Source organism: Pseudonaja textilis, chromosome 4 (assembly GCF_049901715.1).
Source record: "Pseudonaja textilis isolate UNSWEBS1 chromosome 4, rPseTex1.2, whole genome shotgun sequence".
Classification (NCBI taxonomy): domain Eukaryota; kingdom Metazoa; phylum Chordata; class Lepidosauria; order Squamata; family Elapidae; genus Pseudonaja; species Pseudonaja textilis.
The window spans coordinates 29,033,913-29,049,197 of NC_141993.1; the positions used below are offsets into that span (position 1 = coordinate 29,033,913).

The 15,285-nt window shown below is 34.7% G+C and overlaps 1 protein-coding gene across 8 annotated transcripts in view; it reads right to left on the reverse strand.

Annotated features, from left to right (window-relative positions):
- Positions 1-15,285, reverse strand: part of INPP5A (inositol polyphosphate-5-phosphatase A) — a 245,016-nt gene that overhangs the window by 97,758 nt on the left and 131,973 nt on the right. For 5 of the 8 annotated variants that reach the window (XM_087932488.1, XM_087932482.1, XM_087932484.1 and 2 more), the window contains 5 exons: positions 14,612-14,675; positions 10,762-10,865; positions 10,481-10,540; positions 5,197-5,249; positions 1,724-1,843 (listed from right to left, as the gene is read on the reverse strand). In XM_087932488.1, coding sequence (XP_087788614.1) covers positions 1,724-1,843; positions 5,197-5,249; positions 10,481-10,540; positions 10,762-10,865; positions 14,612-14,675 — 401 coding nt within the window. The remainder of the gene's footprint in view (positions 1-1,723; positions 1,844-5,196; positions 5,250-10,480; positions 10,541-10,761; positions 10,866-14,611; positions 14,676-15,285) is intronic. The other 3 variants (XM_087932483.1, XM_087932487.1, XM_026710507.2) reach the window with 1 other exon arrangement.

The following is a 15,285-nucleotide window of genomic DNA, read 5'->3' on the forward strand; positions in this document are numbered from 1 at the left end:
CTGGGATTCCTTCCCATGCAGAGCAGTTTTGTGATAGGAAAATTAAGAGGTTTTGTTCCTGCTCCCCCCCCCCGCCCACTCCCAACTTCTATTTAACACGCTCTCCCTTCGTCTGCGCTCCTCCTTTCAGCTGCCTTTTCCAAGAACAGAGCATTTCTTTGCAAAATGCTTAATTTTTCTTGGCTGGCTGGAGGTGGAGTTGATCATTCTGCCGAGGTTTTGGTAATTGCACCTCCTCACACACCCCTCCCCTTAAGATAGGAAAGAGGCGAGTTTTCTCATTGCCAGTGTCAGCCTCCTTTTGTTGGGGTGATTCTTGTTAACACTTCCCGTGCAACGTTCTTCCGGTTCTTGTTCAAGATAATTGCAAGCAGCAGCTTTTTGATCAGTCCTCCCACCCAGACTGAGCCTCAGTCTTTGCTTTCTCACTTGCTCTGCATAGTTTTCTAATTCTCCAGCTATTTACAAGTGAAGCAGTAGCTTTGCACAGCTGATTTGATCCACGGGAAAGAATAAAAGTTTATTTGTTTCTGCAGTAACATCCAAATTTAAAAGCTTACTCTCCCTTTCACCATTCACTTAAATAAGGAATGGATAAAACTTATCATGATTCTTTCTTCCCCCCCCTCCCTCATTTAATTCTTTTCTTCCTTCCCTGCTTTAAATTCCTTCCTTCCTTCCCTGATTCTAATTCCTGTGTCCTTCCTTCCTCCACACTCAGGAAGGGGTGAAGGGAGAGGCAGAAATTGGCAGCGCCCAAAGCCTGGCATTCTGGATGAAAGTGAAGTGCTCAGAATACAGTCAGCTTGCAGGGCAAGACGATTCTCAGAAATGCCAGGCTCTGCACGCTCACCATATCCTGTGCACATGCCCAGTGCTGCCAATCTCTCCCCTTCCCCTCATCCCTTCCTGAGTATAGAGAAAAGAAGGAAGAAAGGAAGGAGATTATAAGAGAAAGTGGGAGTCTGAGGGAAATCCTGCTTTAGCACTTGGCCACTAGCAGCCCAGCTTCCTTTTGCCATCCCTTTGTCCCCTCCTCCTAATCTCTCTTGGTGGTTTCCCATCCTATCCCTGAGGATGCCATGGTTACAAACCCAGGTCTCCTCACAAGGAGAGGGAGTGGGCCTCCCTCTGATCCATACACTTTGCCCTCCCGCACACACAATGAACAACCTGGCCAAGGAGAGCAAGCACATCAGCAGTGGGAATTGGCCACACCTACCCCAGCCACGCTCATCCTGCCCCCCAGCCACGTCCCCCCAAGGTCAACCACAACCCTTATGCGACCCTCAATGAAATTGAGTTTGATACCCCTGGTCTAATATCATATTTGGAAATTACATATTTTACAAAAGGCACAAGCTTTTTATACCTTTTAAAAATTTGCACTTTTAAATAAAACATGTTAATTATAAAAAGTGTTATTAGACTCCTGATTTTTATTACATGGACTAACACAGCTTTCACAATGTCAGAAAAAAAAAGCAGAACATTCCAGTAATTTATTTTTATAAAGGACTGGATCAGTACATTGACCATAATTTTCAACATTAAACTTTTTTTCTTTTTAAAATGCTTTTTGTTAATTTATGCTTTGAGCTCTTCAGGGATATGGACATTTTTTTTAAAAAAAGTCTCAATAACCACCACCACTACAATAACTTTTCATATTGGAAATATAACATAGATATAATACAAGGAGCCAATAAAGTCTATTACTTACCTGTCAAGTACATAACCAAGGGCCTTATGCCTTATTCCTGAGTAAACAGATGGGCTTGTTTCCCAAGCAACTAAATTGGAAGCATCATGGAAAAGATGAATGTTTACCAAGTCAAAGGCACTGTGACAAAAGGAAAAAAAAGATTATCTCAGAATACAAATAAGAATGTAAAAAATGTGAAATGCACAATGACAATCTTTAAAATATCAATATACTACATATATTGTAAAAGCAGTAAATAAAATAAAACAGCATGGCACAGTAAAAATAGCCAAATACAAACCAGAACAAATCAGTGTTTAAGGATTCACAAAGCAGAACCTAGGACCTTAGAAGATAATTCCCAAAAAAGTACACAGAAAAGACCCTGTTGTACTCATCATTCAGTTCTTACTTGTGAATTTGAAAGCAAAATTTAGAAACTGGTTTTAAAGTTCATCAGGTTTGTGCAAGGGCTGATCCATGGCATGGCAAGCCAGAAATTGGGCTGCACAAACAAGTGAGGCCCCATCTGTGGGATTTAGGCAACATGCAAAATCATGCCTCCTCCAGCTCATGGAAAAACCTTTCCTCATGGAATCAGTCTCTGATGCCCAAAAGGTTGGGAGCTGTTGTTCTATAGACTTGAATCTAGATCAACTTTAAATTCCCTCTCTCCCTAAACTGTAAAGATTAAGCTTCTACTTGTCTTCTTGCCCCCAAATACCCTTTTGATAGGATTATCATATAGCTGTTCATTTAATATATATTTCATATTACAACTTCTTAAATGTGATCAAATATTAAATTCCACCTAGGCATAAATCAAAGAAGGATTTATTCATCTATTGAGAAAGAATAATTTTTTTTGAGGATTTCTAGTGAAAATACATGGCAAACTAGATGTCCCTGAAGGAGGGGGCAGCTTTGCAACTTAGATCAATAGCCAGGCAGTGAAATCTGTCTGACAAAATCTCTTTTGAAAAAGGAGAGATTTTTTAACTTGGAATATAAATGGAGGCAATTTCCCCCACACCAAGAAAAAAAGTATTCTATTACCTAAAATAACTAAAACAGCATATAATTTACCTTCAGGAAATACTTATTGGGAATAAAGTTGTAAAATATTTAATTTGCAAAAATTACAAGAAGAATTTATTTTAGTAGGATCAAACAAAACCAATGACCAATAGGTTGATACACATCAACCCCTGACTGAAACCACAATTAATGACCAGGATGGTAGAGATAGCGATATATAGGAGTAGAAACAGAATTAGATGGATAAAAAACTTGTACGAACTTTAAAAATTGGACACTAGAGGGAAGCAGAAAGAACTAAAGTTTACAATTAAAAGAATATATTTTTATTAAAGTTTACAATTAAAAGAATATATTTTTATTAAATTTTTTCACCCTAGTCCCTTTCTTTTCTCTCTGCAATTTTAATTTTTTTTAAATTTTCTTAATTTATATATTACAATTATACGAGAAGAACATTTTTTACTTACTAATACAGAATGGAGCAAAATACTTTTAACACTGGAAGTCTTGAAGGATATTTGTGAATAATGGACCAGAAATTTATTTTAAAACATGTCTGCCATTGTAGATAAACTGTTTAAAAGATTGTATGGTGGAAGAACAAGTTTTATTGGACAAGACTTAGTGATTTAAAAATGACAGGGTATAGGAATGATATAAGAGAGACTATTTGGTCTAGTAGTTAAGACATGAGGCTAGGAAGTGGAAACCATGAATTCAAGTCCCGCCTTAGCCATGAAAGCCAGTTGGGTGACTTTGGGCCAGTCATTCTTTCTCAGCCCAACCTACCTCACAGAGCTGTTGTGGGGAAAACAAGAGGAGGAAGGTATGTTGGATATATTCGCTGCCTTGAGTTACTTGTAAAAATAATAAAGGTGGGATACAAACAAATAAAATATGGAAAAAGATGCTACAATGGACCTAAAAGGAACTGACTAATATCATAATAATGAAAAGGAATATACAAATAACAACCTAAGAGAATGATCTGAACAACTTTCTTATATTGGATTTATAAAAGAATCTTATCAAAGTTTTGAAGAATTTTGAGAAGCAACAAAGAAAAAATGAAAAGAAATCAAGATCTAGAATATTATTTAAAGGGAATAAATATCATATTAAAAAGAAAAGAATATAAAGTTGGATTATTTGATAAAGTTAAAATAGGTGTATTGTTATCTCTGGTACCACTTAAGAGATTTTGCTGGCCAGGACTGCATGATGAAGCTTTAAAGATTTATTTATAGACAAGGGATGGGATATGGGAAGAAGACATCAGTTGTTGTATTTTAAGAGAAGGTGATAAGTTACTAAAATTAATTATGCTTGTGATGAAGGAGGAAGGAATTTCTTTATAAATTTCCTTTAGTTTTTTTTTACTATATTCCATTATTATTTCCAAAAATATTCTATTTTTTCTTTTCTCTTTCTTTTCCCCCATTACTGCACTATTTTGTTCTATTTTTTTTAAAGTTTATATTTTATGAGGCATACAGTAATTGTAATCCTTAATAAAATTTCAATAAAAAGTAAAAGCCAAAAATGATTTTCCTTGGTTATTATTTTTTAAATGTAGCTAAATATCAGTTGCAGGGAACTGGTATTAATGTAAGATAACTTAGAAACATGGCAGGGGACTTAATTATTGTCTACATATTTTCTCTTTAAGATAATATAGTATCTTGGGGGTCTAATTCAAATGCCAACTATATACTTTTGCTTCAACTTTTCCCAGAAAGTAAATGTTTCCAATATCTTAAAAATTAAGAAAATAAAATACTAGTTTATATCTAGAAAATAATGTGACAATATTTAAGGCCTAATGTTTTTCATGTGACTACTAGCCTGAATAAATTAACCATGTCATAATAGTATAGTCTAACATAAAATATGATAACATGAAGTAATAAAGTGTTAGATACAAAAAAGTCAAAATGAGATCAAGTCAATTAAAAAATTATTTCAGAATTTGAATAATGGAAAGAGAGGTGGCATATTATAATGGTTAAGGCAGGCTAGAAATCAGAAAAATGTAAATTCCAACCCCACCTTAAGCACATAGCCAACTGATTGCTTTGGGAATTCACCTACCAGCAATAATTTGCCCCTAATCTCATTGCAAACAGAACAGTGCAGAACACAGAGAATAATGTCTTCTTCTTGGTTGGCACCACAGAGACAGAGATGCTTTCAATAAACTTTCTCTTCAAGATATGCCACTAAGTCTGTAAGCAAACGTGTAGTTTTAGGCCTAATTCTAATATTTTCTCTATTCTAAGAGTTAAGTTCCTTTTGATAGGCAACAAAGGTTTTATATATGCCTAAAAATGCCTAAAGATTGGTTCAGTATTTAGATGGAATATGCACCAGCTGTTCCAAACCTTATGTCTTCCTTAATAACTAGGCGTTCACGCAAAACTTGATGCTCAATTCTCCTTCATATTACGTACCAGTCAGTAATACACCATCTTGTTCGTATGAATCCTTTTCTGGACCACTTGCACTAAAAAGTAATAAAGCACAGCAGCAATATATTAAAATATAGAAAACAGTAAGAAATGAATCTTCTGGTAAGTTTTACAAAAATTGTGTTAAATATTTTCATGGAGAACGCTATAGAAAACATGAGTCTTAATAATACAATAATGCCAGGATTATAAGCAGTCTCTGGAGAAGGTTCTAATGCTGGGACAGGAAGAAGGAAAGAGGAGAGGACAACCAGCAGGAAGATGAATGGATTCACTTACAGGAATGATGATTGCATTGTTGGAAGAACTGAAGAATAAATAGATCATCAAAGAGAAAGTCTATCACTAAAAGTTGGTCACTAAAAGTTGATAAGAATGTGATGATACATAGTTAATCTAATGATATGGTCTTCAAATTTTTCCCTGTTTCACCTCCCTCCACTTTCCCATATCCCCATATATCAGAATCACAGCCTGGAAAATAAAAGTATACAAAACTTAGCCTTTATCCAAATGGAAAGGAATATATTCAACATTATGTTCCATTAGGAACATAATAATATATTAACTTGCCAAAAGTTTTCATTTACAGAGATAAAGGGTTAAATAGCTACTGATGAATTGTAAATATTTCCAGTAAAGTCATTTTTCCCAGGCAGATATATTTCTTGCCTCAGAGCCTATCTGAATAAGAATGTAGGAGTATAAACATGTCTTTCCTTATAATTTTTCCTAAATTATAAAATAGTATAGGTATTTGGAAAATAGAAATTGGCCAAGCCAATCACTTTCCATAGAGCTGAAGTAGCAAAGATTCCATATATCAAAATGAGCAATTTTCCATCCCATGAACAAATCAACTTATTACAAGCTATGCTTGAGTGGCATAGAGTAAAGATCTCCAAGTTTATGAAAAGCAGTTATGAATTTATTGGAATAACCTCGTAACAAAAATGCCAATTGTAGCAAGTTTTATTTTTTATTGGCTTCAACCTAACTAAAATGACAATATGTTAAAACATATATAAAACAATTAATAACTAAGGCCTATATCTAGAACAATGCTATCTGAATTCTGTTTTCACAGTGAAGTCTGACTGCTTCTTCCTTCCAGGTAGATTCTCATACCCTTGTAAACCATTTTCTAGACCAGTGATGGCTCACCTTTTTGGGCTCCTGTGCTAAAAATTGTGCGTGTGCTTGTACGCTCATGCTCGTGTGCCAGCACTCAGAAGGCAATGTGCGCCCCCACCCTCTACACATGCACACGCACTCCCATCCCACTCCCACCCCCGCCACCCCCCTACCTACACTGTGCCTCACAGCTGATTTTCAGCCTGTTTGAGGCCTTTTTCGGCCTCCCAAAGGCTTGAGAAAGACTTCTTCAGGTTTCTACAAACTTTGTAGGCTGAAATCTAGCCCCGTTTTGTCACTTTCCATTTTTTTCAGAAAAAAACCCGGAAGGCCAAAAATCAGCTGTGAGGCGTGCGCATGCCCAGTGAACTAAGTTTGCCTGCAGCTCGTGTGCCAGCACAAATGGCTCTGCGTGCTACCTGTGGCACGTGTGTCATAGGTTTGCCATCATAGTGCTAGACTATCAAGATGTCTGGTAGCATAGTTGTTAGCCCTGGGTTCTCCAGAGGGAATGCTTCTTTAGAAAGGTTTGAAAATAATATTTTGTTGATGATTAAAAACCTGTATAGTTCTAAATGTACATTTGCAGCAATATAAGACAGCCTGCATTTGTGATAAAAGTTTTGAGGATGAATTGTCTTCTTTCTTTTGCTGTTACTAGTTATGGTCATTTTATAATCTTTAGCTACTCTGACTTGCACTACGCTAAAAGTACATTAAAAATGGACCAGCTAAATATATGATATGTTTGTTTTCAAGACAAAGTTCTTTCTTTTTTATTGTCAGTCAGCATTTTAATGTGCATCTCCAAGAATGGGTCTGCTCTCTAATGAATTATCAAGCATAGCTGAAGTCCAAGAACCTGGGTTGGCTATATTTCGTGTATCAACATAGTGTTTTCCAGTTCTATTCATTGAAAGCAGGGACAGTTTTAGAATTTTCCATCCCTTTGATCACTCTCAGTCCAGAGTGGTCCCATGTGTCATAATACTGGATGGCGCAAAAAACCCCATGAATGCCTGTACATGCCTCTTTATGCTTTTCAAACATCTTTGACTAATGATCTTTTACAATGTTGCTATTAATGTGAGTGAATAAACCGAGAGCTTCTATTATTTTTTTAAAAAGCAAAATAGATCACAAAATTATTTAGATGTAAACTGAGTCATACCTACATAACATTTAATTAATATAGCATTAATGTTGAATTCTTTTCACTAGGAAGCCTTTGCCTTACTTGATATTTTTACAAATATTAAAAATGAAATACAATGTTGCTGTTCTTGTCTCCAGTGCCAACAACAGGAAATGAGGATGTAACTGATTCTCTGTTTCAATTTTGAAGTGGATTATACCTAACATTAATTCTGCATGTCATCTAACTGATTAAATTAGAGTAGAAATGCTAGTCTTTTAAAAAGCCAAATATGAAGAAGAATATCAAGAATATCAAGAAGCAATAATTATCTTTGCCCCTTTCTCAAAGACAGGTTAACTTTTTTTTAGAAGGTCAAATCCCAGCAAACCATTAGTTCAAAATGATATTAATATGGAGTATTTTCAGCAGCACTGAAAATAAGTTGCAAGCAACTAATCAACAGCAGGTAAATTTGTGTCCACAGAAGGAACCCCATCCTACATGACCACTGTAGAAGACAGAAGTAGCCTTAATTTGGCAGTTCCTACAGAACTTAGTTACAGAACACATGATTAGTCAGAAGCAGAAACAATACTAACTGACCAAATTTTAATTTGCTCTAGAGAGGCATTTCTCTATTTATGCCATATTGCTTTGAATTCTATTGGCTGCCCTGAAAAAAATATGATATAGTTTTTAAGGTGGTTCTATTAAAATGATAATGAATAATCTGCAAAAATAGCAAAGCAAAATGAGTTCAAATTAATTTTAAAAAATTACAGTTTTGACATGTAAAACTAAAAACCTCACTCTGAAGACTTAGAATATATAACCTAAACTAAATATTTGGTTTATAACTTTCATAAAATTCAGCCAGTTCATGGACAAATATTAACAAATTATAGGAGACGATCTAAAACATTGCAGCTAATTCTGTCTTAAAACATTTTGCTGGCCTTGGCATTTTTTAAAAGCAAGATATATTCTACTGTACCATGTTATGGATGCATATATACAATAATTTTTCAGAGAAGGCTGAAATTTCACAAAATTGCTAAATCTGGAGACTCAGCATTCTGACACCAAAAATATTGTAACATTTCTTAAATCTTTCTTACAATGAAAATCTCATGTAATCTTGAGAGATTTTTGACATTTTAGAAGTATTTCTTTGAGAACAAATGTGTCTACGGTAGAAGCAGAAATATCTAGATTCTAATCTCCCCTCAGCCATGGAAGTTTACAGGATTATTACAGGCCCAACCTTTCTCACAGAACTGTTGTGAGGAGAAATAGTTATGTATGCTGCTTGGGAGCTTCTGAAGGAAAGTGGGGGGCTTGGAGCTTTTGAAGGGTGGGGATGGAAGTCTTTGATATGAGAAATTATATGACCACTCCAGGTGCTCACTGTTGATCTCTGTACTATGTTTTCCCTTTCTGGATATGGTACTCATTTACTATTTTATTTTCAAGGACAAAAAAACTCTTTGGGGGACAGAAAGGCAGGCAACGGAGTCTAATAGGAAAAGAAGCTTTTGATTCAGGCATAGAATGAAAGCTAACAAGAGAGTCCCAATTTAAATTAATACTTGAAATTAGATAATTCCTTCCTTACTCAAAAAATACCTCTAGCAAACACATCAAAACAGTCCTCACACATTACTATCACTAGACACTTCCTAATAGTGATTTTCCTCAGGAAAACAGAGCCTTCTTGCAAGTAAGCATTAAATATCAAAATACTGAAAGATTATCCGTTACCATCAATAATGTGCTATCTAGATTTTAGAATATGGCTTCTTTTCTGCCACAAGAAATGAGTTCAGCATCCTTCACCTTATACAATATTAAGTCACTCTCCAGTTTTCCTGTTAATAAGATTCCTTTAGTCAGGAGACAGATTGTGAATATAGGCAGTTTCATCTACTAAAAGACAACATAAATCATCATTGAGAAAGAAGAGACTGCAGTAAGGTTATCACCATACAGCCTTTACCATGAAAGGTTTGCATTAAAGCATTAGTGAAATTAATTCATCTTTCACAAGAGCTTTGAGCAGTATCCGTGATCTATGATAACAACCAATTTCTCACTATGGAAGGGAGGAAAATTACTCAATCCTGATAGACTACACAAATCTGCTTTCTTAAAAATGACCTAACATTATCTGGAGTGTTACTCCCAGAGGCATCATTTGAGACTCATGCACAGCCAAGAAAAGCAATAAATCAGCAGAGAAAGTTTTGTTACTTTTACATGCAGTGGACTGTAATTATTTTGAATTGCATTATGGCTCAATCATTGTAATTAATTTTAGATCACTCTTAAGCAGCACTAATAAAAAGAAATCTGTTTTAAACTAAGGGCAATGCACCCCCTAAAAGAACATAAATGGTACATTAAAAGATGGTGCCAACAGTGTAGTAATGCAAAGTTGAAAATCATTTTGCTTTCAGGTAAGAATGTAAAATGGGCAGTTTGCATAAATGTTTTAGTGTAACAGTCTTATACACAATGAAATTTAGTCCCTATTGAAAGCTGTATTGATTAGCCACAAATATGTTTATTGATTTCTTATGTATATATTTGTATTTGCATTAATCTAAATAAAGTGTTTGATAATGAAAAAAACAAACATTGCACCTGGATCGAAAAGCCAAATCAGTCACCATCATGCCAAATATCCTTCCCAATTGATTAACCATATTTGGCTGGCTTGGCTGAATTGTAATTCAGTGACACATATTATTATAGCTAGATTAGGTTATTGTAATATGTTTTGAAGTGACAGAATCAGAAATACCTGGGTTCAGAATGTGTTAGCCAAAAGGTCTGAGCATATGACATAATTGCTTATTTTGAAATAGTTTTAAAGTTTAAAATTCTGTTTAAAATGATGGTTTGACCTTCAAAGATTCTAGACATTTTGAAAATAGGTTATTTGGAATTCATACTCAATATGACCTGGCCAAGTTTTCAAAACAACTCCAGTACCTTTGCATTTTGACTCAGTGATAACACCCAGAGTTGCTCTGTGAGGAAGATGGGTGATTTCTAATAGAAAGATATAAGATATATAATAGATAAAATATATAAAATAAGAAATTCTTCCTGAAGAGGCTCAAAAGGCTTTTAGTAAACAAAAGAAAAGGAAAATAGTTGATAAGATTATAGTTTAGTTTAGATCAGGATTCAAAAATGATTCCAATTAAATGAATAAAGCAATCACATCCACACGCTTCATTTTCAAATATTACTATTTTGTCTATATTTACCTCAGGGAAATAATCCTGTGGGAACTTTTCTTTTTCCAGCATAGGTGTACTTTCTAATGTATCTGAATAGATCTCTTTCCCCGTAACTTTTTTGTATTTCTTAGCTGGGAAGAAATAAGATAATTTAGAATATTAGTTTTAATATGCCCAGTATGAGGAAAACAAATATAGTAATTTAAGAAACAGGTAAGTAATAAACATCCAAGGAAACAAATTAAGATGCCTCCATAAAAATTCAGTTGAAATGTGTTCTTAAAAAGTAATCAAAATGAAATAATTCTTTTTTTTGCATTTCATGTTGATATAGTGATAAATGTTGGTATATTTATAACGTATTTCTACAATACTACAAAGAAGATGCACTAATTCCTCAATGGATAATATTCTGTTCCTTTTTGCTAGACTAATATTCTCATTAATCTATCTGCTGTTTTCATTTAAACCCATCATGCAGGAATGTCCATAGAATTAGTGGATACAAATGAGGATTTAAATGTCTTCTTTAATATGGAAGTGTGCATGTATAAACTCTCACATTCTACAGAAACTCCATATTTCAAACTGTCAGACTTCACAAGATGCTCACTATCCTTGAAAACTTGTGTATTATATTTTTGAAAGAATTAACTTAGTGACACTACTTCTCTAGGTGCTGTCCTTTGTACTCTCCAAGTTTAGCTACCAGTGTATAAAATTTTGGCCATCACACTCTGATGGCTGATCTGTTGGCATAAGGTGAGAATGAATAAGGAAGAATTGGTGATGAGGAACCTAAACTAAAAGGTATCTTAAAATGCATGATTCCAGCAAAAAGATGTTTTACAGTTTTGAAAAATGAAATATATTCAACCATTTATATTCAGAGCTCATTCTTTGCAAAAGGCCAAAGTATGCTATGAAGGCATGAGATACATTAACAGTGAAATTATTATTTAAATAGGTCAAACTAGTTTAAGTTACAGGCAAGAATGGCAGAATTGACTGATTTAATTTGCATGATTTGTAGGCTATCCATTTTGTGGATCTCTGGATGATACACAATAGTAAAATAGCAAAAGCTCAGATCCTATCATTACAATCATAAAAAATATTCATAAAGTCATAAAAATCACAAACACTATAATTACAAAAAACGCAAATAAAATTCAGTGCTGATCTCTGAAAGCCAAATTTGTACAAAAGATCTATCCATTAATCTCAAGAACTCCATATTTCATAAAATTAGTGGGACCTAACTAAATCTTATTAGGTTGTACTAACATGCTTTAACTTTCAAAGTTAAGCAGAAAAATCTTGCACTGCTCCTGAAAATTTCCCGAGTAACATACAGGGTAAAATAGACCCTTGGTGAGTGAGGACAAGAAGAAAGGATTTAACTCAAAAGATATTGTTGTCAAATGATGGTTGAAATTGGTGACAGAAGAAACAAAAAATAAAAAAAAAATCCAGAATGAAGCTAAACTTGAATGTATTTATCATATGAGTCCAAAATACTTTATTAAAAATAATCTGTATTATTGATTAACAACCATTAAATTGTTACATTTGAAAAAAAATGAATAGACAGATTAATCTCTCATTAAGAGGCACCCATATCATACCTGCAATTTATTTTATTTCAGAAACAAAATATATTTTGATGTGTTACTTGATTATCATTAAAAAAAAGGTAAATGGGAGGCTATATAACAGTTATGCTTTGAATGCAACATTTATAGAACTACTATTCTTTAATAACCCCAAAACAAGAAGGGTATCATTTCGCATAAGAACAAGAATAATGAAACTGAACAATTGTGAAAATTATTTCACCTACAGTTTTAATGAGGTAATGTGGTACAAAGGTATAGAATGAATGTGACTTGTTACAACAAGCTAAAAGAAATTTAAGATATTTTTATACTGAAATTAGAGCAGTCATTTATCAAATCCCAAATAGTTTTTGAACAATCAAAGTTGTTCCAAATATTGGAAAAAGCATTATTTAAGCTGTTATACTAATATACCAAAGATGTTATTATTCAGTGTACAAGTAAAGAAAAATGAAATGCAAGTTTTGTTAACATTTATCTCTTTGATTTCAAGAGCTGGTGTGCTGTCACAGTCAGAATTGGATAGCAGCAAGTACCAGGGAGATGTCATTCAGCCTTGAAACACATTGGCAACACACTTACAGCCTGTAAGCTTTAATGTCTAAATGATACCAGGAAAAAGCTTCTATTGCCTACTCCCGGATCTATTTGATGCAGATATCAAAGATGAAATGCACAAATTTCTGCATGACAAATGAGTAATAGTTCTTCCAAGCATGATCTTCTTTGGTTAATTTTATATCAACTTCATAAGAATACAATTATTGAAGAAAGCAAAAAAAGTAAAGGTGTCCCTGCAGATTTTACTCTGCTAATCATTGCAGACTATAGGGGGCAGTGTTCATTTTTGTTTCAAGGACATTGAGCCAGTGCTATCTGACATTTCTGACAGTCATGTGGCCAGCATAACACCATGGAATCCTGTTACCTTCCCACTTGCATTTGTATGCTTTCGAAATGCTAGGTTGATAGGAGCTGGGGCTTCACCCTATTGAGTGATGTTCGGATCTTGAACCTGGGCTGCTGGCTTTGCAGCAGACAAGTCCAGTGTCTTAATTCCTGAGCCATTGCATCGCCATTAAAGAAGGAGAAACCATGAATACTACTTGGATGAAGGAGAAACCATGAATACTACTTGGATGTTTTCGGAAAGACGACATGATAAATTAGAATGAAAAAATAATGTGACCAAGTGCAAATGTTTCCGCCAGAATTCTTCATTCTATGTTAGATAGCAATAGCAATAGCAGTAGCACCTAGACTTACATACTGCCACAAAGTCCTTTACAGCATTCTCTGGGTGATTTACAATAGCAATAGCACTTAGACTTATATACCACTTCACAGTGCTTTACAGTCCTCTCTAAGCAGATTACAGAGTCAGCATATTGCCACCAACAATCTGAGACCTCATTTTACCGACCTCAGAAGGATGGAAGGCTGAGTCAACCTTCAGTCCGTCAGGATTGAACTTCAGACTGTGGCCAGAGTTAGCCTGCAAGACTGCATTCTAAGCAGGGAGCCACCAGGGCTCTAGATCAAATGTACAGTTAATTGTCCTTTAATAATATTGTCACTGCCACTTCTAATCCTTTTTCTGGTGACTAAGGTAAGTCAGTGAACATTAAGCAGCAGTCATAAAAAGAAATGTGTCTAAGGGCAATACAGCCCCTAAAAGAACATAAATCATCCAATAAACTTCCATGGCTGATAACTAACATAAATTTTCAATGCTGTATCATATTGGCCTACGAAATGATCTGAACACTCCAAATATCCTGAGCAGAACACTGATTGGCGAAAGTAAACAAGTGGCAGACTGTTGTGCCAAATCCCAGAGATGACATATTAAAACCCAACTGAGTCCAATCCTTGATTTGCTTATCCTTAGTGGACAGAATCTTGGTCAGGTAAAGCTATAACTTTCGAGCTTATGAGATAAATCCTGAGAGATTCTAGGATATGGTTATCCTGAACCTCTTCCCTACCTCCCCCTTCCAGTTCAGCTCTACACAACTCTTAATCCAACTCAGTGTTGCCAAAACTCTGTCCCTTAGTTCCTGCAGGGGCACATTTCATCACACAAACTCACATTTGCTGTAAAAGCTCTTAAAACTCTAAGGAGACTGTTTCTTCTAACGTGAAAAATGAATAATATAACCCTCCAAATATTTTTAGTCAAGAGCATCACTCAAGTCAATGGAAATCACTTCTCTATTGAATATGTATAGTATTGAAACACTGTTTGTGTTCCTTACCTTTAAAGTCAAATTGGTAAATATTTTTCAAGGATTCATGTAGAAAGTAAAAGCTGCCCAGTGCCTGTGAAAAACAAAAATAAAATCAGCAAAGCACACAAATAAATAAAATCCATACACCAATAAAGGATTAGAATAAATCAACACTTTCTTGAAGTATAGTGAATTGAAGGGGCTTTCAGAAGATGGTATGGTAAACTGAAGTTGGGTTGTTGTGAGAAAGCAGAGCTGATGACTGTGGCAAAGACCAGGCATCTGGTGAATATACCAATTGTTTCGAACCTCTCCAGATAAGGAGAGAACAGGAGACTATCCATATGTGCTCTGGATGATTTCTCCTTGCAAGGATCAAGGACATTCATTTTCTTTTAATTTTAGCACAAGGAGTTGATGGCATTAGCAAGCGCAGAGGAGACTTTTAAGGGACGCTGAGTTCAAAAATCTCACTTTCTAATCACTTTTAGAAATGGCTTATTAACCATTTTAACAAGTCTGAAAAGCCTTTATCAGGTGAGTTTTATCTCCAACTCTGAAGAAAAAAAATTAATTACTGTATAACCTTAAAGAATTTGAAATAAACAAAAAGCTAAATATGATTTTGATCTAAGAAAGTTATAACTGGGTTAAGGGTCCACAAAAATTTGGAATAGGTGTGCCTTAACTTCAACTGGTTG